Below are 23,991 nucleotides of genomic sequence, written 5' to 3'. Positions count from 1 at the left end.
GAACTGGTTAAAGATAAATGGTCAACCCATTTTAGAAAATCCAAACACAATCTCTGCTTACGCCGACCATAGACATGGCCTATGATCTGATCTCAAGTAGACCCGAACAATAGTGTTATAAACATACATGTTCTTTATCAGCGGACATTGTTCATAAACAAAGAAAAGGTTCCCATCTCCTACCTTGTCTCCTAGACACAAATGGCCATAAAACCCATCCTGGACAATCAATTCTACTTGTGAGACAAATCAAGCAGTGAGAAGGTCGCAGACTGTCCACAAATCATCATTACTGGATTCAAGCACTATACACAAAACCACACGCTGGCTTGTTCAAACTACATTATGCAACACAGGTCACTGTTAACTGAACATGTGGGTATATGTTGCGGTTAAATGGCAGATTTCTTTATATTTGAAATCCAGAGCAAATGATGTAGCTCATGAAGTATTTTGATGTGGAGTAATTGCATTGTGTCAAGCTGGGAAGACTGGTTTGGGCTGTAGGCCAACACTGAGAAGTGACCCAAGGCCAGATACACCATCATCTGCTATTAAAACTGGAAAACTAGGTGGCAGAACTTAAAAGGATCACTAAAAGGCAAGAATGTTTTTGGGGTAAAACAAACATGTTATACTTACCTCCACTGTGCAGCTCGTTTTGTGAGTGTCCCCGAACCTGGTCTTCTGGGGTCCCTCGGCGGATGTCTCGGCTCCTCCTCGCAAAAGCTTTCCGCCTTCATGCGAGCTCCCTTGCATGGTGGAAAGCTCTTGCGAGCGCGCTCCCGTGATACTTGGCCCTGCCCCCGGCGCGCAGTGTCATTGGATGTGATTGACAGCAGTGCCAGCCAATGGCTGCGCTGCTATCAATCCATCCAACCTGGCCAATCACTGGCCAGGCTGGGAACCGAACAGGATGACGGGGACGCGAGCGGGACTTTCGAGGGGTGAGGTAAGTAAAACGGGCGCTCGGGGGGGCCGGTGCTGTCAGATGTTTTTTTCACCTTAATGCATAGGATGCATTAAGGTGAAAAAACATTTACCTTTACAACCCCTTTAATTGCACCCTGTTAGAGACAAAATCAGTCTAGTATACAGGACTAGTTTTCTGTAAAAAAAAAAAAATTATATATATATATATATATATATATATATATATATATATATATATATATATATATATATAAAACAAACAGATTTGGCTGAATTCCAAGTTTAAAAACGGGCATTCACGTTTCAGTACTTAAAAGCGGAGTTCCACCCAAAAATCGAACTTCCACTAAGTGTTGGTGACATGCCACATATATCCTTTTTGGGGGGGTACCCCGTTTTAACAGGCTTTTTTTATATATTTTTTTACCAAAAAATAAGCGTTTGATTTGTAGACGCTATAACTTTTGCGTAAACCAAATAGGGGATAGTTTTATAGCATTTTTATATAAAAAATTTTTTTTTTTACCAGTAATGGCGGTGATCAGCGATTTTTATCATCATGACTGCGAAATTATGGTGGACACATCGGACACTTTTGACACATTTTTTGGGACCATTGTCAATTTTAAAGCGATCAGTGCTAAAAAATAAATAAAAATAAAAAATAAATAAAATAGTACTACTTACTGTAAAAAGCACACTGGCACTGAAGGGGTTAACCTGTAGGGGGTGCTGAAGGGGTTAAGTGTGTCCTAAGGAGTGATTCTAACTGTTAGGGGGGTGTGGCTACAAGTCGCTGTTCCTGATGACAGGGAACAGACGATCAGTGACATGTCACTAAGGAAGAATGGGGAGATGTGTTTACACTGACATCTCCACGTTCTTAAGCACTGTGAACCGATCGCGGGACACCGGCGGACATTGAGTCCACGGATCCCACGGTCACAGAGCTCGCGACCACACGGCCGCAAATTAAAGGGGGGACACACACACACACACACACTTGCCCAGCCGTGCCATTCTGTTGACGTACAAGTTTGTGCGGCGGTCAGGAAGCGGTTAAAGGATACAGGACCAAGACCAGGATAGCTTACCTGTACCACCCTCATGCCAAAGTAACAGACCCTCAAAGCATAGCTGACACATTTAGTGCATATTACAGCGATCTATATAATCTCAACCATGACCAATCCACACATCAACCGTCTCTAGAAGATGGCAATACCTTTCTTAATCAAAATTAACCTTTGAAAATAACTAATCAACAAGAAACTTGCTTAAATGCTCCCTTCACGACCCAAGAAATACAATCCATCATAAAACTACCTGCAGGCAAATTTCCTGGACCTGCTGGTCTGACCGGAAATACTATAAGCAATTCTCCCAAATCTTGGACCCCAGTTATGAGCACAATTTTCAGCAACGCCGCTTCCTCTTTCCCATCTGAAATGCTCCAAGCAACGATAACACTTCCAAAACTAGGGAAGGAGCCGACCGACCAACATTTTAGGCCCATTTACCTTCTTAATCTAGACATAAAAATGTATGCCAAAACTATAGCATCATGCCTACTTAAAATACTACCCTCTCATTCACAGCAATCAAACGTGATCCACAAAAGGCCACCAGGCCGCCGACACCACTAGGTTTATCGATATCCACCACGCAGAGTCCTCTGGAACACCTTCTCTTCTCCCATCATTGGACATTGAGAAGGCGTTTGACAGGATTCATTGGACCTACCTACAACAGATGCTTCATAAGTTTGAATTCCAAAGCAAAAATTTCAAAAAGGCGATCCTTGCCCATCAGCAAAAATCTTCTCACATGCTCTCCCACCATTTAAAATTAGAAACGAAACAAGATAGCAGTTAGACCTGGGCAAAAACTACTCGGACCAACAAGGGACAGAAGCAATTGGGTCAATATTCAAATATACTCACTGCACCGCTCTCTTGGAGATGTATAAAAAAAAATAAAAAATCTCACCGAGATCGTACTTGACCGCAACATTCCGACTCCTGCTGGAGATGCCATGGAGCAAGGGAAGATATGTTCCATATATTCTGGACATGCCCTGCACTACAATCCTTTTTGGCACACATCTTCAAAATATTTGGAGCCATCACAAACTAATATACCGCAGACCCTAGCACAACTAAACCTTTCGATAGGTAATATGCTGCACCAATTCAGAATGGTAACAACTCATGTTCTCAAAGCAGCAAAATTAAGCCTAACAAAAATTTGGAAATCAAACAAAGCCTCTAAATGTCAAAGATACATTAGAGATAGTGAACAGACATGCCTCCCATGAAATATCAATAGCTAAACCAACACAACCTCTAGACACCTACCGGTAAGTCAATATGAAAACTGGCCATTATAATTTTCAATGATATGACCTAGGCGTACCATAGGTCCCACTCACTAAGAAATCACAAGAGTGTTACCACACTAAGTATAGAATGTAAAATGTATTCATTTATTTGTTGTGGTCTTATACTTTTTAGCAGAAAGAAAAAATATTGATAAATTGGTGGGTAGGCCTCCCTCCTGGACACAGTTTGCACCGCTATACAACACTCAATATGTGTTATAATGTTCTATGGAAGTTACCACTTACATTTTATAGATGATCTAAGTTAACACTTTTTAAAAACATGACAAACGTCCGTTTTTTATTTATCTTACTTGATTGTATGCTTAATGTTTTTCTTATCTAAAAATTTCAATAAAGGAGAGACTAATGTTTAATGTCACGACATATTAAATGCAATATTGGAGAGGATTATCCTGCAAAGTTACCTTTTATGGGAAATGTTTATTCTATTATAGCCCCAAATTTAGATCGACCAAGTCCAAACCTGCCTGGCTTAATGCGAAAAAGCAATTTCCCCCTAAACCTAATAACCGGTTGTGCCACCCTTGGCGGCAACAACTGCAATCAAGCGTTTGCGATAACCGACAACTAGTCTTTCACATCGCTGTGGAGCAATTTTGGCCCACGCTTTGTAGAATTGTTTTAATAAAGCCACATTGGAGTGTTTTCCCCAGCATCGACGGCCTGTGTAAGCATCTCAATTGGATTTAAGTCCGGGCTTTGTCTAGGCCACTCTAAAACCTAAATTTTGCTTTGTTTGTACCAATTGGAGGTGGACTTACTATTGTGTTTCGGATCATTGTTCTGCTGCATAATCCAAATGTACTTGAGCTTGAGGTCACGGACTGATGGCCAGACATTCTCCTTTAGGATTTTCTGGTAGAGCTCAGAATTCATGTTTCCATCAATTATGGTAAGTTATTCAGGTCCTGCAGCCCCAGACCATCATGCTACCACCATCACATCTTACTGTCGGTATAATGTTCTTGTTTAGAGGTCGACCGATATATCGGCCGATATTTGGCCGTTTTTAGGAAATCGGCATCGGCCGATTATTGTGAAAAAAAATCGGCCGATTCGCGGCAATCGCGGCTATTACAATAAACGGCTCGCATGGCCGCCTGCCCTGCAGCAGCGTGTGTCCCTGAATCCTCCACCCGCACGGCCACCTCGCTCCAATAGCAAGGAAAGATTTTACTGCCATTGCATAGTACCGCCCCGTCCCCGCTCCGCCCCCTCCCTCGGCGTGCTGTATTGGATAAACAATCATTGGCCCTTTACAAGCATCTGCCACGTGACTTTCAGTACTGACCAGTGCTCTTGTAGCAATGTATTCTTGATTCCTACTACACCTGCACGGCCACTATAGAGAAGCTATGGAGAGATTTCACTGGCATTCATCGTACCGCCCCGCCCCCTCCCTCGGCATGCTGTATTAGATACTTGTAAAGGGCCAATGATTTTTCCTCTAATACAGCACGCCGCGGGAGGGGGCGGGGCGGTACGATGAATGATAGTGAAATCTCTCCTTAGCTTCTCTATAGTGGCCGTGCGGGTGGAGGATTCAAGAATATATTGCTTCAAGAGCACTGGTCAGTACTGCAAGTCAGGTGGCAGAGAAACAATCATTGGCTCTTTACACAAGCATCTGCCACCTGACATGGTAACTCCCCCCAGCAGGAGATCGTGGCCAGCACTAGCTCTGTCCTCCTTTCCTGCTTAGGTGGAGCCTGCTGGCTGCTTGAACTATACTTGTTCAATGATTGGCTGGTCATCTCATCAGCATGCACCTAGCCTATTCAGGTGCATGCAGATAGATACCAGCATGTATGGAGGGTAAGTGCTACTGTACTGTACCCCCCCCCCTGCAGACTTAATTGTATGTCTTTTTAAAGTGAAACCGGGCTGAGGCACCATCCCCCCCCACAACGCAGCACCACCCATCCCCCCCACAACGCAGCACCACCCACGCCCCCCGACAACGCAGCACCACCCATCCCCCCCCCCCACAACGCAGCACCACCCAATCCCCCCCACAACGCAGCACCACCCAATCCCCCCCACAACGCAGCACCACCCACGCCCCCCCACAACGCAGCACCACCCACGTCCTCTCCACAACGCAGCACCACCCATCCCTCCCCACAACGCAGCACCACCCAACCCCCCCCCCAACGCAGCACCACCCAACCCCCCCCCACAACGCAGCACCACCCAACCCCCCCCCCACAACGCAGCACCACCCAACCCCCCCCCCACAACGCAGCACCACCCAACCCCCCCCCACAACGCAGCACCACCCAATCCCCCCCACAACGCAGCACCACCCACGCCCCCCCACAACGCAGCACCACCCACGCCCCCCACAACGCAGCACCACCCACGCCCCCCCACAACGCAGCACCACCCATCCCTCTCCACAACGCAGCACCACCCATCCCTCTCCACAACGCAGCACCACCCATCCCTCTCCACAACGCAGCACCACCCATCCCTCTCCACAACGCAGCACCACCCATCCCTCTCCACAACGCAGCACCACCCATCCCTCTCCACAACGCAGCACCACCCATCCCTCTCCACAACGCAGCACCACCCATCCCTCCCCACAACGCAGCACCACCCATCCCTCCCCACAACGCAGCACCACCCAATCCCCCCCACAACGCAGCACCACCCATCCCTCCCCACAACGCAGCACCACCCATCCCTCCCCACAACGCAGCACCACCCATCCCTCCCCACAACGCAGCACCACCCATCCCTCCCCACAACGCAGCACCACCCAACCCCCCCCCACAACGCAGCACCACCCAATCCCCCCCACAACGCAGCACCACCCACGCCCCCCCACAACGCAGCACCACCCACGCCCCCCACAACGCAGCACCACCCACGCCCCCCACAACGCAGCACCACCCACGCCCCCCCACAACGCAGCACCACCCATCCCTCTCCACAACGCAGCACCACCCATCCCTCTCCACAACGCAGCACCACCCATCCCTCTCCACAACGCAGCACCACCCATCCCTCTCCACAACGCAGCACCACCCATCCCTCTCCACAACGCAGCACCACCCATCCCTCCCCACAACGCAGCACCACCCATCCCTCCCCACAACGCAGCACCACCCAATCCCCCCCACAACGCAGCACCACCCAATCCCCCCCACAACGCAGCACCACCCACGCCCCCCACAACGCAGCACCACCCACGCCCCCCCACAACGCAGCACCACCCATCCCTCTCCACAACGCAGCACCACCCATCCCTCTCCACAACGCAGCACCACCCATCCCTCTCCACAACGCAGCACCACCCATCCCTCTCCACAACGCAGCACCACCCATCCCTCTCCACAACGCAGCACCACCCATCCCTCCCCACAACGCAGCACCACCCATCCCTCCCCACAACGCAGCACCACCCAACCCCCCCCACAACGCAGCACCACCCATCCCTCCCCACAACGCAGCACCACCCATCCCTCCCCACAACGCAGCACCACCCATCCCTCCCCACAACGCAGCACCACCCATCCCTCCCCACAACGCAGCACCACCCATCCCCCTCCACAACGCAGCACCACCCGCGCCTATCAAAAAATAAAAAATAAATCGGCCCAAAATATCGGCCGCAAAAATCGGCATTATATATCGGCCATCGGCCGCACAGATTTCTAAATATCGGCATCGGCCATAGAAAAACCCATATCGGTCTACCTCTATTCTTGTTATGACCTCCTGGATTAGTCGGCGTCATGCTCTTGGAGTAATTTTTGTAGGCCGGCCACTCCTGGGTAAGTTCCCCACTGTTCCAAGTTATCTTTATTTGTGGATAATGGCTCTCCAAAGCTTTATAAATGGTTTGAAACCCTTCCTTCCGATATACGTTCATTATTTTGTTTCTAATCTGTTCTTGATTTTTTAGATTGTGGCATGTTGTGTGGCTTTTTGTGATCGGTTAGCGTGCTTCACTGTCAGACAGATTCTATTTATGCCATTTCTTGGTTCAACAGGTCTGGCAGTAATCAGGCTTGGATGTGGTAAGTGAAATTCAACTCCACTTTCCAAAATATTGTGGTTAATCACAGGTAATTTATGATTCAGCATGGGAAGGAGCAAGTACTTTTCACATAGGGCCAGGCAGGTTTGAACAGCTTTTTTCCGCTTAATAAATTAAATTTAAAAACTGCATTGGATTTGCTCGGGTTATTTTTGTGCAATAAGATTTGATGATCTGAATCATTTAAGGGTGAGAAATATGCAAAAAAATAAAATAAATCAGGATGGGGTAAATAATTTTTACAGCACTGTATATCTGAAGTCAGAACTCCTGAGGGGGAACGGCGTCTAACCCAGAATACATTTTAGAGACTTAAGCAGTTCTATAGCTCTTGATACACCTCTACTCTCCCCCCTGTCTTTCATCCAGGGGAGCTGTCCGTCCTTTCAGATAGGATATCGCTTGGATGGCTGTCGGGTAGTGAGAGAGGCATTGTTTTACCCATCACTCATGAAGAAATCCAGAAGGCTATAAATATATTTTTCCGATTGGAAAGACTCTGGGTCCGGATGGACTCCCCATTGGACTGTATAAAGAATATGGAGATATTTTAGCCATAGAAAAATGCCTTTGACACTGTCGAATGGCCTTTTCTATGGGAAATTGCCATTGGCGTGCATCTTGTGGTTGCAGACAATATTTCAAAATCCCATGTCAGTGGTCAAGCTGGGAGGAAGGTTGTCAGCCCTTTTCCAGCTATAAAAAAGGGGGATGCAACAGGGCTGCCCTCTCTCCAACTCTCTTTGTGATCGCAATAGAGCCGGTGGCAGAGGCTCTTCAGACTTCTCCAGATATTCGGGGACTTGGAATTAGAGGGTCGGAGGAGAGGGTAGCCCGTAATGCAGATGATATGCTGCCATTCCTGAATGATGCCGGTTCATCATTTACAGGGAGCCTTGAACCTGATGAATACATATTCAGGGGTTACAGGGCTTAAAGGGGTTGTAAAGGTAAATGTTTTTTTCACCTTAATGCATCCTATGCTTTAGCACAGTTTTTTCCTACTTTTTCCAAATACTGTAATACCTTACTTTTAACTTGGACCTGCATCTTAAAGAACACAACTTTCAGGGATATGGGAAAATTACTATCGACAATGACTCTCGTACAACTACACAGATTGAACTGGATGGACTTCCAATGCCTATAAGTTTCCATCTCCTATGCTAGACATGAATAGGATTTCTGAGCATTTCATTTATTAAACCTTCTATGACATCTACACTTTGTACAAATCTAAGTATGGTGAAATTTTGCACGTAGCTTCTTTCCATTGTATTGTACAACAAACAAGGATTTTAACCACTTCAATACTGTGCAAATTCTGACACTTCTACATGTAAAAAATCATAAATGTTTGCTAGAAAATTACTGAGAACCCCCAAACATTTTTTTTAGCAGACACCCTAGGGAATAAAATGGTGGTCATTGGAACTTTTTATGTTAACATTTGTATTTGTGCAGTCATTTTTCAAACGTGCTTTTTTTTGGAAGAAAAAAAAATAATAATAATAATAATTTTCATGAATAAAAACAGTAAAGTTAGCCAATTTTTTTTTGTATATTGTAACAGATGTTACGCCGAGTAGATACCTCACGTCATGCTTTAAAATTGACCACACTCGTGGTATGGTGCCAAACTTCGGTACTTTAAAATCTCCATAGGCGACGGTTTAGCATTTTTTAAAAGTTACCTGTTTAGAGTTACAGAAGAGCTAGAATTATTGCTCTCGCTCTAACATTCATGGCGATACCTCACACGTGTGGTTTGGACGTCGTTTATATATGCGTTCGCTTCTGCATGCAAGCCTTGAGGGGACGGGGGCACTTTCATTTTTTTTTGTGTTTTTTTACACTTTTCCTTTACCACATTTTTTTGATCACTTTTATTCCCATTACAAGGCTTGTGATAGAAATGGTGAGCAACAGGTCCTCTTTATGGAGAGATGTCTGGTCTACAAGACCCCTCACCTCTCCTCCAGGCTGAAAAGCAGCAGATTTAAAAAAAAAAAAAAAAAAAGAAGGATTACTTTGAATACAAAGCCTAAAAATATATACAAAAAGCCAAAAAACAACCATCAAGCACAAATCAAAAGGGTGAAACTGAATTCAAAGATACCCATTGTGAGACACAGTGGGAGTGAAATTCTAATTGCTCTAGACTCAAGACAATGGGACAGAAGTTTGAATAAACAAAACAGTTGTATGTAAATTAACAGGATTCTCACATTAAATAATGTTTATATAACAGAGAAAACCAGCACAGCAATAACGCAACAGCTGTAGGCAAAACAAATATGATACAAAGCATCTTCCCACCAACCCCTGGTTGATTTTAGCAGGGGGTTCCCTGAGACCTAGAAGTAATTTTAAGGCTGCATGCACACTGAAGCTGATGAACTAGTTTATTGGCGTTTTGGCTTTATTTTTTTAAAGCCCATAAACTGAACTCTATGTGCCCATGCACACCTGGGCGTTTAGGGTTAATGAGCTTTGGAGTTAATTGGCTTTTTTTCTTAACGCCCCAAATTTGCGTTCAAAGTGCAGTTTTTTGGCTGAAAAAAAAAAAAAAAAAAAAAACGCAAAAAATAATAAAAAAAAGGCAGAAAAAAACGCTAAAAAATTCTGGCGCCAGCGTTTATCCATTGAAAAAAAAAATATATAAAAAAAAAAAAAAAAAAAAAAAAAAAAAAACGCTGGCGTTGAAAGGCTCCCTGCAAAGCTACTGGCATTTTTTTAGCTTCAGTGTGCATGGAGCCTAAGGGTTACCATGTTGTTTAGAGGTTAAAGCGGTGGTTCACCCTCCATAACAAGATTTTAGCATAAAATTAGGCATAGTAGCGCGAGCTACAGTATGCCTGTATTTATTTTTTTAGCCCCGTACTCACTGTGCAATCCTCTATAGAAGATTCCGACTCCCCGCGGGGAATGGGCGTTCCTAGCAAGAGGGAGGGTGATTGACGGCCGGCTATGGCACGTCACGCTCCCCGAAGACAGCCGGAGTAGGTCTCGGCTCTTCACGGCGCTATACGGCGCCTGCGCACAGACTATGCGCAGGCGCCGTGAAGAGCCAAGTCTTATTTCGGCTATTTCCAGAGAAGCGTGACGTGCCAGAGCCGGCCGTCAATCACCTTCCCTCTGGATAGGAACGCCCATTCCCCGCGGGGAGTCGGAATCTTATCTATACGATTGCACAGTGAGTACCGGGCTAAAAAAATAAATACAGGCATACTGTAGCTCGCGCTACTATGCCTAATTTTATGCTAGAGGAAACATTTTTATTTTTATTTTTTTTAATAGGGTGAACCCCCGCTTTAAGAAAAGCTAGAATTTCTACTCAACTTTGTAATGCTTTGTGTATACATGCATTTTGATCTCTTAAAGGGGTTGTGAGGGTAAAAGTTTTTTCACCTTAATGCATTCTATGCATTAAGGTGAAAAAACATCTGCCGATTAGCGCCCCCCCCAGGCCCCTCGTTTACTTACCTGACCCGTCGAAAGTCCCGCGCTGTGAATGCAATTGCTTCTCGGCTAGGCTTCTTGGCTCATTCATTGGTTGATTGAAATCAACGCAGTCATTGGCTGGCGCTGCTGTCAATCACATCCAATGACGCAGGGCCGAGTGATACAGTGAGCGGCTATGGCCGCTGGCTGTATCACAGGAGCGCACCCACAAGGTGATGAATTCTTGTGAGTGGGAGCCGAGACAGCCGCCGAGGGACTCCAGAAGACCAGTGTCAGGGCCACACGAGCTGCACAGTGGAGGCAAGTATAAAATGTTTTTTTATTTTATTTTTTAAATAGCAAAAGTACCTTTACATACCCTTTAAGTTCCTATTCTGACATTCATCAGATAGGCCTGAAAAGAGGACGCTTCCTTGTGAAAGGGAAGCAGACAGTAGTACAAACATGTTTTCGTTAAAGGATAATTCCAGCTTTAGTAACATGTTATGAGTAGTTCAAACACACAATGAGAGAAATTGCATAAAAAAATATTGCTTTCGAAGCCATCCGATAATCTGATGGTAACATTTTGCGCATGTGTATGGCAGCCAGTCTGAGAGAAGCCGGCCATTTGGCTGGCTCCTGCCGGAAGAGCATGCTGGAAAACCTGCAGCTGATCAGCACTCTCAGCTACTGACCAGAGTATTCGCTGTGGGGGGGGATGGGGGTTGGGTGGAGCAGTCTCCGACAGAACACAATAGCTCAGCAGGGGAGATTGCTGTATTAACTTCAGATCGTTAGACAGCGGCTCCGACCTAAGCCGTAAGTTTTTCTTCATACTAAACTAAAGCCTGGAGTATATAATAATCCAAAAAGGAACAAACACAAAAAATTCTCATACGATAACAGAACAAACAATTTTCGTTTAATCAGGACAGTGTTAATCCAAAAACAAAAGAAAAACTATTTTAAAAATTATTCTCATCATGTACCAGTCATTACAGCCATATTTGGGATCTTTCTTCTAGTATTTCACCATAAGCAGATGTCATGTGGCAAGTGAAGGAAGAAAGTCAGACAATGACGGGGTGTGATCGGTGATGGAGTGCATACTGTCACTTCTGAAGCTTCTTAACTGCTGGGAAAATCAAATCATAACCTCCTTCTTAGATAGGAGAGGAACTCGTCTAACCGGAAACACTATTGTCAACCGATACCAGCGACAGCAAAGTTCTGTTTGTTTTCCTCATTAACCCTCTAGCATAGTTTATGCATCAGTATATTATATACAAGTCAAATGCAAACAAGAAATACCAGTACTGCTATAGTTCAAAGGAAAGCATTCATAAATGACAAGTCCCAGTGCTTGGTGAAGTAGTGAATGTCCAAATACATGAATGGAAAGCTAAATGTTATTTATATCTCCTTACAGTAAGAGGTATTAAATGGACAATATATGAAAACTCAAGCGCCTTCACCAAAAACAACGTTCTCAATGTAGAGGGGGAGGGTTACAGGTACGTTCGCACACTGCAAATTCAATTGACAAGAACCTGCAAATTCCTGTGGCTAAATGACAGGTAAATACAATGCAATGACAGGCTGATGTGGCCACGGCTTTGTGTCCAGCCATTATTACCGCAGGGAATTGCTGTATTGGAAAAATTGCTGCAGGAATTTGCAGATTCTTCCTGATGGAATTCCAAGTGAGTGTTAAATGCCCATATAAAATTAAAGTGGAGGTTCACCCAAAAAATCAATTTTTGACATTACATTCAGCCGAGTTGTCCTAATGACAATCAGCTGTTTTTTTCCCGTACATACCTTATTTTCACCGCCGCTTCCAGACATACCCGGAAGCGGCGGTGAAATAAGGTATGTACGGGGAAAAAAAAAAAAAAGCAGCCGATTGTCATTAAGACAACTCGGCTGAATGTAATGTTAAAACATTTTTTTTTGGGTGAACCCCCGCTTTAAAGCCAAACTCCAGCTAATATTTTATAAGCAGTTACAGCAACAGTTTTTTACTCTTGGTTTTACATGAATAAAATCTGATCATTCTAAGCATCCTTGCAAATGGTTTATCTCAGCTCTGCCAGTGATACATTCTGCTGGAGAGCGTGTTCTTTTGAAAGACAGACTTGCTGGCTTGATCACAAGGTGAAAACTGAAGAAAGCAAGCCTAAAAAAGAAAAAAAACTAATGTAGCAATCTCATCTAAGAAATGGTAAGCGGCAATATAATGTAATAAATGCTTGCTTTGGGGTTTACCACAGCGATTCTTTCACTGTAATCCCCCCATTCACAAAAGTGGATACAAATGTGCTGGTGCAGACAGGACAGTGCAGACTTGCACTATTGGATGTAAACAGTGCAACTGTGGCCTTCAGATAGGAGGTACTTATGCGTTTGTGAAAGGGTGGGTTAGATTAGGTCAGAGGAATGGGGAAGAAAAAACAAACACACACGCTTCTTTTTGGCAGATGCGTTTTTAGCCCAATAGACTTTAATAGAAACGCCTGACTTCAGCGTTTTGGCGCTCACTTTCTGTTCAAACAGCTCTCCATCTCCATCTTCTGTCCCTCACCTCCCCCCTAATGCTTTCTATTGGTAAACAAAAACACTTGAAGCTGTAAAAACGCAAAAAAATAAAAAATAAATAAACTTCAGTGAATCGATATGCTCAGGTGTGAATGGAGCCTTAGGCTGTCCAGCTGCGGTTTGCAGTCCAGAGCGTTTCCGTTCCATCGGGTTAATTTAAAGGGGTGGTAAAGGTAAAAAAAAAAATCCCTAAATAGCTTCCTTTACCTTAGTGCAGTCCTCCTTCACTTCACCTCATCCTTTGATTTTGCTTTTAAATGTCCTTATTTCTTCTGAGAAATCCTCACTTCCTGTTCTTCGGTCTGTAACTACACACAGTAATGCGAGGCTTTCTCCCTGGTGTGGAGAAAGCCTCTTGAGGGGGCGAGCAGGAGTGTCAGGACACCCACTAACACACAGCTCCTTTCTCTATCTGCAAATTAGAGAGTGTCCTGACACTCCTGCTCAAGAGGCTTTCTCCACACCAGGGAGAAAGCCTCGCATTACTGTGTGTAGTTACAGACCGAAGAACAGGAAGTGAGGATTTCTCAGAAGAAATAAGGACATTTAAAAGCAAAATCGAAGGATGAGGTAAGTGAAGGAGGACTGTACTAAGGTAAAGGAAGATATTTTGGGAAAAAAAAAAAAATTACCTTTACAACCCCTTTAAGGTGGTGGGGGCATCGGCGGTAAAGCGGTGCGATTTTCTGACATTTGCCGGTGCTGCCATTGATTTCAGGGGGCGCTTTAGGAACAGTGTATACACCACTTCTACAGCGCTGCAAAGATGCGGCTAGCAGGAATGGTTTTACCGCCCTGCCTCGGGCTTTCACATTGGAGCGAAGGGGGATGCTCTTTCAAGGCGCTTTGCAGGCGCTATTTTTAGCGCTATAACACCTCAGTGTGAAAGCAGCCTTAGGACCGGTTCATACTGGTGCGATGTCCGAGATCGGATGCGATTCGTACTGCAAATCACATTCGATCTCTGTGCGATGCGATTTTAGCAAGATAGTATGGCTGAATTTCTATCGCATTTGGACCAAACTCGCACAGGATCCTTTTTGGAGGCGTCATTAAGTTTTAACTGACACTCCCAGCAGTTCGCATAGGGCAGTGTAAAACTGCCACTGGGAGACATGCAATGCGGTGACCCGCAGTGGATTTGCAGGGTTCACGCATCGCTGCAGTGGGAACCAGTCCTTAATCCTATGGAAAAATTAAAACAAGAATTTCTCCTCGTTTTCATGAATTACAATGGATTTGAGATGATTAACCACTTCCCGCCCGGTCAATGGACAATCACGGCTGATCACGATGTAAACAGGAGACGTTGATCGGCTCTTCCTCACTCGCGTCTGATAGACGCGAGTAGAGGAGAGACGATTGGTGGCTCTCCTGACAGGGGGGGTTCACGCTGATTGTTTATCAGCGCAGCCCCCCCCCTCTGTTGCCCACACTAGACCACAGGGAAGCCGCAAGGACCACCAGGGATTGGAGGAAACATGTGGATGGCCAGGTACATCCCCCATGGCCATCCACATGTAAAAAATATACACAATAGATGCCAATAAGTGCCCACAAATGGGCAATGAATGGCAACATGGCCACTGATTGAAAAAATTGTAAACAAACAAGTGCCACCCCTCAGTGTCCATCAGAGCCACCCCCTCAGTGCCCATCAGAGCCCAGTGCCCACCTATCTGTGCCACCCATCAGTGCCACCCATATGTACCCATCAGTGCCACCTATGAGTGCCGCCTATCAGTGTCCATCAGTGCCACCTCATCGGTTCCCGTAATTAAAAAAGAAAACACTTATTTACAACAAAAAAATTGACAGAAAAAAAAAAAAAAATATTTTTTTTTCAAAATTTCCGGTCTTTTTTTTAGTTGTTGCGCAAAAAATAAAAAATTGCAGAGGTGATCAAATACCACCAAAAGAAAGCTCTAGTTGTGGTAACAAAATGATAAAAAAATAGTTTGTCATTGAAAATGCGACAGCGCAGAAAGCTGAAAATTGGCTTGGGCAGGAAGGTGCCTAAGAGCCTTGGTTAAACAGAATGACCATAGACATTTCCAGTGGTACATTTCTGTGGATTTGCACACAGCCGTCATGAGGCCTAGGAGCACGGGTACCAAAAATGTTTTCACGCAAGAATATTCTTTATCCCGATTCATTTTAGCCACTTTTAATGAGCATTTAAAGTCGCTGGCTCATACAGAAAATGGATTTGACTACTTTTTATTTTATCTGATTTGTGTGAAGGGCCTTTAAAAATGTAGATATGGCCTAGTTACATCCCAATCATTTCCAAAATGACATGGCTGAAATTCTCCTGAGAAATTTGTACATGTCCTCTGCTGACACCCCCCCTCCCCAAATTCTGCTATGAGATTTATCTTGTCCATTGGCATATTAAGATATAATATTAAAATGCAATTACTGACACTGAGCAGTATCAGATTATTTTGTTAAATATTCAGCCTTAAGTGCCGGTTCACACAGGGGCGAGACGACTTCAATGCGACTTCGAGTCGCCTCCAGGACAGGCGACTTTGCCAGTGGCCAATCAAACAATTTTAGCTCTGTGGGAGGGAGGGATTTGCCTGAGAAAACTATTTTCTCTTCCTGTAAAGTTGCTTCAGTTAAGACAGTGATCCGACTTTGGAGGCGACTTCCATTGAAATCAATGGGCACAAGTCGCCTTGAAGTAGTACAGGAACCTTTTCTGAAGTCGGAGCGACTTCATTAGTGTGTATTAAGATGGCTCATTCACTTTAATGTCATTTCTCATGTCAGGCGACACAAGTCGGATCCCAAGTCGCTGTAGTGCGAATCGGCACTCACAGTTCTTCTGCACATTCAATAATGAAAATTTCTTCAAAATGTTATTATATTGCAACAACAAAAAGAATGTTTGTACAAAAATTCATATGAAAAATCTTAGTACATTCAATGGCTTGACGAATGACATTGAATTTAGTTTGCTTTTAACAAAAAATAAATAAAAAATCCAGTCTGCTCTTTTGATATCTCTCTTCGCTGTGGCCAAAAAAATAATTGAATATTTAGCCTGCTTAACAGTTAGAAAACTCAACAAACATCCCTAAAATTAAAACATTTCAAACAAAAAATTTTGTAAAAACTGTTGATGTTGTTCCCAACATCAAAACATAAAAAAAATGCATTGCATACTAGCACATTATGAAGTACTCACCTTGGACCGAAGCCCTCCAGCGCTGTACAGTCACCGCTGAGAAGGCTTACATGTTCCTTGGTCTGTCTTCCGGGTTCACACGCTCCGGCTATGCGATTGGCGCACAGGAGCCCTCGGATTCTTCACGAAGCTCTGAATTTCAGACAAATTATGCCGGACCTTAAGGGGTGTTCCAGGCATTTTTAATGTTTATTAAAAGTCAGCAGCTACAAAAAAAAAAAAGTGTAGCTGCTGGCTTTTAATAAACATGCACTCACCTGCTCCACGTTCCGGCGCTATCTGATTGGACAGGCGATCTCCTGGGACCTGTCACGTGTCCCAGGTGATCACCTACAGGGAGGGGCTGCCAAAAGGCGATATGACGTATCGCCTTAGCAGCCCCTCGGCGGAAGGAGGAAGTAGGACAGGATGTCCCACTCCTCCTGAAGCCCCCACTCCCCCCCCCCCCAAAAAAAAATAAATAAATCACATGCCAAATGTGGCATGTAAGGGGGCAAGGAGTGGATTAAGCGGAAGTTCCACTTTTGGGTGGAACTCTGCTTTAAGAGCGGATGCGCCAGTGATGTCACTGGCTGCATGCAGGGTAAATATGTCCTAAATCATGGGTCTTCAAACTACGGCCCTCCAGGTGTTCAGGAACTACAATTCCCATCATGCCTAGTCATGCCTGTGAATGTCAGTGTTTTACAATGCCTCATGGGATTTGTAGTTCCGCAACAGCTGGAGGGTCGTAGTTTGAGGATCCCTGTCCTAAACAGTGCACGTTAGAGTCAGTTCACACAGGCAGCACAATTTGCAGAGCGACTCGGCAAGGCTATCTGCCCACGACTTCAGAGGCGACTTGCAAAGTTACTTCTGTATTGAAGTCAATGCAAGTCGTCTCAAAGTAGTACAGGAACCTTTTTCTAAGTCGGAGCGACTTGAGTCGCTCCTATTACAACGGTTCCATAGTACAGAACGGAGTGCGACTTGTCAGATGGATAAGTCGCCTGACGAGTCGCGCCTGTGTGAACCGGATCTTAGGAGATAATCATTTTACCTACAAGTAAGCCTTATTATAGGCTTACCTGTAGGTAAAAAATGACCAAAGCGGCGTTTACTACCGGCCCAGGTTCACACTGCTGCGGGTTAGAAATTGTGCAAGTTCAGCTGAACGATTTCAAACCGGCAATGCAGTCTGACTTTGGGAGCGATTTGTCTATTGAATTTGTCTATTCAAATCACCCCCGAAGTTGCCAATAGTAGTACAGGAACTACTTTTGGGAATCGTTGCAGTGCCACAAAGCCAGCACCACACCAATTCGGACAGTGCCATGGCCGTCAATAGCCGCCGATTTTGCATGTCAAATCGCATGCCAAATCAGCCCAATGTGAACGTGGCTAAGACTTCCAAAAACTGATTATTCTATGCAATGTTCAACATTAGGAGTCTATAAAGTGAAGAAAAGGGTCAGCTGACCCAAAATTTACGTTTGAGTAGATTAAAGCCCCTTTCACACGGGGCGGATCAGTAATGATCCGCCCCGTGAACCTATGCTTGCTCAGCGGGGATCGCTCCGTTGATCCCCGCTGAGCCGGATGACAGGGCGGTCCCCGCACACTGTACAGGGACCGCCCTGTCTTTTCTCTGCTCTCCCCTATGGGGGGGGGGGGGGGGGGGGGAAATCGGATGACCATGGACCGTCTGTCCGTGTTCACCCGATCCGCCAGACGGATGGAAAAGTAGGTTTTTCCTCCGTCACACTTTGGCGGATCGGAGCGGGTCAGATGTCAGTGGGCATGTCACCGCTGACATCCGCCTAAAAAACTGGCAGGCGGACCTGAACGGGCCACCCGTGTGAAAGAGCCCTTAGGTTTTTTTTTGTTTGTTTTTTAATCTTGGAGCAATGGTGGCGATTTTTTTTTTTTAAATGCGAGTCTGCTCATAGAAAAAAGGAGGGTTTCACTCGCCTTGATAGATGAAGCAGAAAAGGGGAGCCTTCCACTGCTGGAACAGGAGAGAGTCTATGGCTGAGGAAGATACAAGAACCTTACTCAGAGATCTGAAAAACAGAATCCCACAGAGGTAGACGTCCCTGGGGGGATTCAGCTCACCAGAGGCTACTCATTTCTATCAGGTTTTGGGTGCACCCTCTAATAGGATATTCTATTACATCCTTTGTAGCTCCAAAATGATTGCATGGTGTGAACTATGACATCTTAGCAGGGGACAAGACCTGGTGGGATAAGTACACATAAAGACAATTGTCCTGGACAATAGAGAGTAAGAAGATTGTACTTAGAAAGTGTCACTCTCCTAGTAATGTCACAGACTCTGCATGACAACAGTGAATTGTCACCCCTCCCCAATTAAGACAAAGGTTCTTACACTTTGAAAGGAAATCAGTAGATCGTTAACACTTGGAGCTCATTCAGATCTATGCATGTGCGTAGAGGTGCAGTATTTTGTGGTGTTGGGCAGGAGCACAAACACAAATGCATTTCCTTTGCAAGTTGACAATTTTAAACACTTGTTTCTAATGCATTTCCACTTTAGGCTATGAAATTGATTGAGTTAACAGTCATTGACCAACACTTGTTAATACCCTGTTGCCAACGCATCAAAATGCATGTTACATGCGCCGTCATTGACTTCATTAGGTCTCCCAATGCACTAAAAGCGCTGAATGTTGCATTCTCCAAAACGCACTGCCGCATCAATGTCGGGGACCATTTGGTTATATTACTGCTGTATTATACAGGATTTATAAGGCGCCAAGAGTTGACGCGGCCATCACCCTAGCTTTCAAAGTTTTACTGAAATTAGAGAATACTTCATTAAAAGGTGCATGCGTTTTAGCATGTCAAAAACGCAAAAGTATAAATAGGCCTTATTCTGTGAGGTTAACCCTCCAAGCAGTGTTGCCAACCTTCCGCAAATTTTTTTTATTGACAACCCGAAAAATTATTCCATTAAAAACTAATAGGTGGATTCAGGTACAATAGTGCAAAGTTACGGCGGCGTAGCTTAGCCTGTTTAGGCTACGCCGCCGTAAATTAGGTAGGCTAGTAATGATTCTCAATATACTTGCCTGCTAAAATACGGCGGCGTAGCCTAAAGCGGGCGGGCGTAAGGGCGCCAAATTCAAATGACTTGGAGGGGGGCGCGTTTGATGGTAATGAGGCTTGACGTCACGTTTTTTTTTCACTGCGCATGCGCCGGGCGACTACATTTCCCAGTGTGCATTGCGGTTACATACGCCACACGGGCCTATTGATTTTGACGTGGACATAAACGACGTAAATCCCGATTTGCGGACGACTTACGCAAACGACGTTAAAAATTCGAATCTCGCGGCGGGAACGGCGGCCATACTTTAACATTGTTATTCCACCTAATAGATGGAATAACTTTAGGCCTGTAATGCGCTACAGAAACAGAGTAAATCGACTGCGGCGGCCGGGCGTATGTTCGTGAATCGGCGTATAAACTCATTTACATATTCTACGCCGGCCGCAATGGAAGCACCACCTAGCGGCCATCCAAAATAATGCAACCTAAGATAGGATGGCGCAAGCCGTCGTATCTTAGATATGTTTAAGCGCGAGCATACGCTTAAACATAGGTCGGCGTAGATTCTGAGTTAGGTCGGCTTATCTACTGATAAATCGGCCTAACTCTTACTGAATCTACCTACAAGAATTCAGTAACCCTGCCAAATGTGTGTAAACCCCTATATCAGGGGTGTCAAACTCAATTTCATCGTGGGCCACATCAGCATTATAATTGCCCTCAAAAGGGCCGGTTGTATCTGTAAGATTAGATGTCCAGCACATCCCCTCCCCATATATTAGATGTCAAGAGCCACCCCACCATCAGAAGAAGAGCCCCCTACTCTCCCTTACATCACAGTGCACCCCCCTTTCCTTATGCTGCTGCTGGGAAGTAGCTGGATGCATTGCTTGAAATCAGAAAGTAAGGGTCTGGAGGAGGACTGGAGCTCTCCTGCAGCTGCAGGAGAGGTGCGAGGGACACATGAAATGGCCTGGAGGGCCTGATTCGGCCCCCTTTATGATCAATGCATAGATTACACTGTTCAAGTTCAGTTACCAGTGTGGTTAAAGTGTGGGTGCCACCACAAAGGCCATTTTGTCTGTACTGACACAATCTCCTGCAGTTACTGCTTTTAAGCTGATTTTTGGGCAACTTGCAGCATTGCATTACTGTGCGCGAGTAGAAGTATAGTGTTTGGAGGTCCTTGCAATAACAAATGCTTTTTTTGGGTAGGACCCCGCAACCAAATTACTGGTATGTTGAGGTGAAGGCACTTTTCCTGGGGTCACAAATGATCTGAGCAGGGTTGGAAATTAAACATTGTACAATTTTAGCAACTGAGTGCCAATGGAAAAATGCACATGTAATAAAGTCCTCCCGACAGATAAACCATGAATATATTAGCATGATAGTGTTGAAATGGCCAAAAGATAAGTGGGATCTACAGTAAAACCTTGGTTTGTGAGCATAATTCGTTCCAGAAACATGCTTTGATATACAAGTGCTTTGGATTACAAGCATGTTTTTACAGTGTATAAAAGAAGAGAGGCGCCTCTAAGTGTAGCAATAAGTTGCTAAATGTTGTACCTTCATTAAAGCGGGGGGTTCACCCGTAGGCTTTATTTCCATGGACGTTTTTACAGCCACTTTTCTGAGCGTTTTTTTTGCAGCTTAAAAACGGCTCTCCATGTTAGTCTATGGCCTCATGCCCACCATGACGTTTTTGAGCTGTAGATGGCTGAGCCGTTTTTAAGCTGCAAAAAAAAAAAAAAAAAAAACACAGGACCAGTGCGTTCTGAAGCTCCAGAGTTAGAGCTGTAAAAACGCCAGACGTTAAAAAACGCTCAAAAAACGCTACCGCTGCGTTTTTGAGCTCCAGCTCAAAAAAAAAAAAAAAAATATTATATATAATAATAATAAATATATATATATATAATAATATTAATAATAAATAAAAAAAAAACAAAAAATAAATAAAAAAAAACACACATGGACAGGCGTTTTTAAGCTGTAAAAAAAGGCAAAAAAAAAGCGGCTGTAAAAACGTCCATGGAAATGAAGCCTAAAAACTATTTTCTAACATTACATTGAGCTGACTCTCGACAATGACAATATGCCGTTTTTTTTTTCGCTGTACATACCTCGTACAGCTATATTCTTCTCTGGCTTCCGGGTAGTGAATCCCGCGGGAGTGGGCGTTCCTATCCAGCAGGTGATTGACGCGGTTACAAAAACTACCTCCCCCCGTCACATAAGGAGCGTCACGAGTTGCCGAAAGCAGCCGAACGGCGAGTCAGCGTTTCTTTCTGCAACTCGTGACGCTCCTTATGCGACGGGGGGGGGGGGGGGGGGGTAGTTTTTGTCATCATGTCAATCACCTGCTGGATAGGAACGCGCACTCCCGCGTGATTCACTACCCGGAAGCCGTGGGGAAAAATAGCTGTACGAAGGCATGTACAGCGAAACAAACAAAAAAAAAAACGCATACTGTCATTGTTGCAGGCGAGCACAATGTAAAGGTAGAAAAATGTTTTAGGGTGAACCCCCGCTTTAAATGTAACCATATTGCTACACCTAGAGGCTCCTCTTTTTTTTTTTATATACTCTGTTGTGACATGACACTACTCTTATATCAAGACATCACTTGTATATCAAGGCAAAAGTTATTAAAACATCTTGCAAAACGCTCTCAAAACAAGGTTTCACTGTACATAACAAACACCCCATGCCCTACGGTGTGGTCAAACTATAGCTTTTGGTACATTTGATGCTGTAGCAGAAGATATGGAAACTGGCCATGAAAATAAGCTTTATATTCCTCCATAAATGAAACATATGAACGCACACAGTATTAAAGGAACTAAACTCACCTGAATATGTGTCTAGAGCGGTTGGCTGGTACTCAGTGGGGTAGCCATTTATAGTGTAGCTAACCACCAGGCTTGTCTTTCCTACTGCACCATCTCCCACAAGGACACATTTGATGCCAAGCTCCTGGCTGCTGGGTCTGGATGAATTTCTCCTCCTCAGGGATCCAGAGAATTGTGGACTTAACCTTTTCCCATTAGAACAATCCAGCATTACTTGTGGAGGCATGACACAGGTCCAGAAGCCACTTCTGATCTTTTCAATAATGACCCAGCAGACAAATCCACTTTTTTCTTCTCATGAGTCTGCCAATGCTTCTTGGGATATCCTTACCAGGGGGAAATGTCTACATTATTGATGTCCCAAGACAGTTCACTCCAAGCATTTCCTCTCTCTCTCTGTCTCCCATTCACAACAGGTGTGACTAGATCATGCTCTGCTTTCCAACTGCTCTTAGCCAGCCCAATTTACAATTTCCCTCCCCATGGTAATTGGAGCCTGCTCCTTAACAGACAATACTCATGCAATGCTAATCTGCAATCGACAGTACTGAGTCACTTCAACACCCTAACTATTTAAAGATAATAACAAATATACACAAAACTACAAACAGGATCGTATTTGTAATAGCAAGGAAATGGGAAAATAAAATAAAAAAAGGCAAAAAAGTTGGCGATGCCTGTGCTTACTTAAAGTGGATGTTCACCCAAAAACTTAGGGCCAGATTCACATAGAAATACGTTACGCTGCGGCGGCGTAACGTATCCCATTTACGTTACACCGCCGCAAGTTTACAGCGTAAGTGCTTGATTCACAAAGCACTTACCTGTAAACTTGCGGCGGCGTAGCGTAAATCCGCCCGCCTAATTCAAATGGGGCGGGGACCATTTAAATTAGGCGCGTTCCCACGCCGAACGTACTGCACATGCTTCGTCCCTAAAATTTCCCGACGTGCATTGCGCTAAATGACGTCGCAAAGACGTCATTGGTTTCGACGTTAACGTAAATGGCGTCCAGTGCCATTCACGGACGACTTACGCAAACGACATGAAATTTAAAAATTCGACGTGGTACGACGGCCATACTTAACATTGGTTAGACCACCTAGAGGGCATGCTTAGTTTTACGCGACGTATCTCTACGGAAACAACGTAAATTTAGAGCGACGGGCAAATCGGACGTTCGTGAATCGGCGTAACTAGTCATTTGCATATTCTACGCCGACCGCAATGGAATCGCCACCTAGCGGCCGGCCTAGAATTGCAGCCTAAGATCACTTACACCTGTCGGATCTTAGGGCTATCTATGCGTAACTGATTCTATGAATCAGGCGCATAGATACGACAATCGTATCTCAGAGATACGACGGCGTATCAGGAGATACGCCGTCGTATCTCTTTTGTGAATCTGGCCCATAGAGTCTACAAAATAGGGGATAGATTTATGATTTTTTAATTTTTTTT

The 23,991-nt window shown here is 44.7% G+C and overlaps 1 protein-coding gene across 1 annotated transcript in view; it reads right to left on the bottom strand.

Annotated features, from left to right (window-relative positions):
* RHOV (ras homolog family member V) overlaps positions 1–23,050 on the bottom strand; it is a 30,785-nt gene extending 7,735 nt beyond the window's left edge. Inside the window, exon 1 of the mRNA XM_040333825.1 lies at positions 22,531–23,050. Coding sequence (XP_040189759.1) covers positions 22,531–22,756 — 226 coding nt within the window. The 5' untranslated portion in view covers positions 22,757–23,050. The remainder of the gene's footprint in view (positions 1–22,530) is intronic.
* Positions 23,051–23,991: the final 941 nt, after the last annotated feature.

Source organism: Rana temporaria, chromosome 13 (genome assembly GCF_905171775.1).
Source record: "Rana temporaria chromosome 13, aRanTem1.1, whole genome shotgun sequence".
NCBI lineage: Eukaryota > Metazoa > Chordata > Amphibia > Anura > Ranidae > Rana > Rana temporaria.
This window is presented reverse-complemented; position numbering and strand designations above follow the sequence as displayed.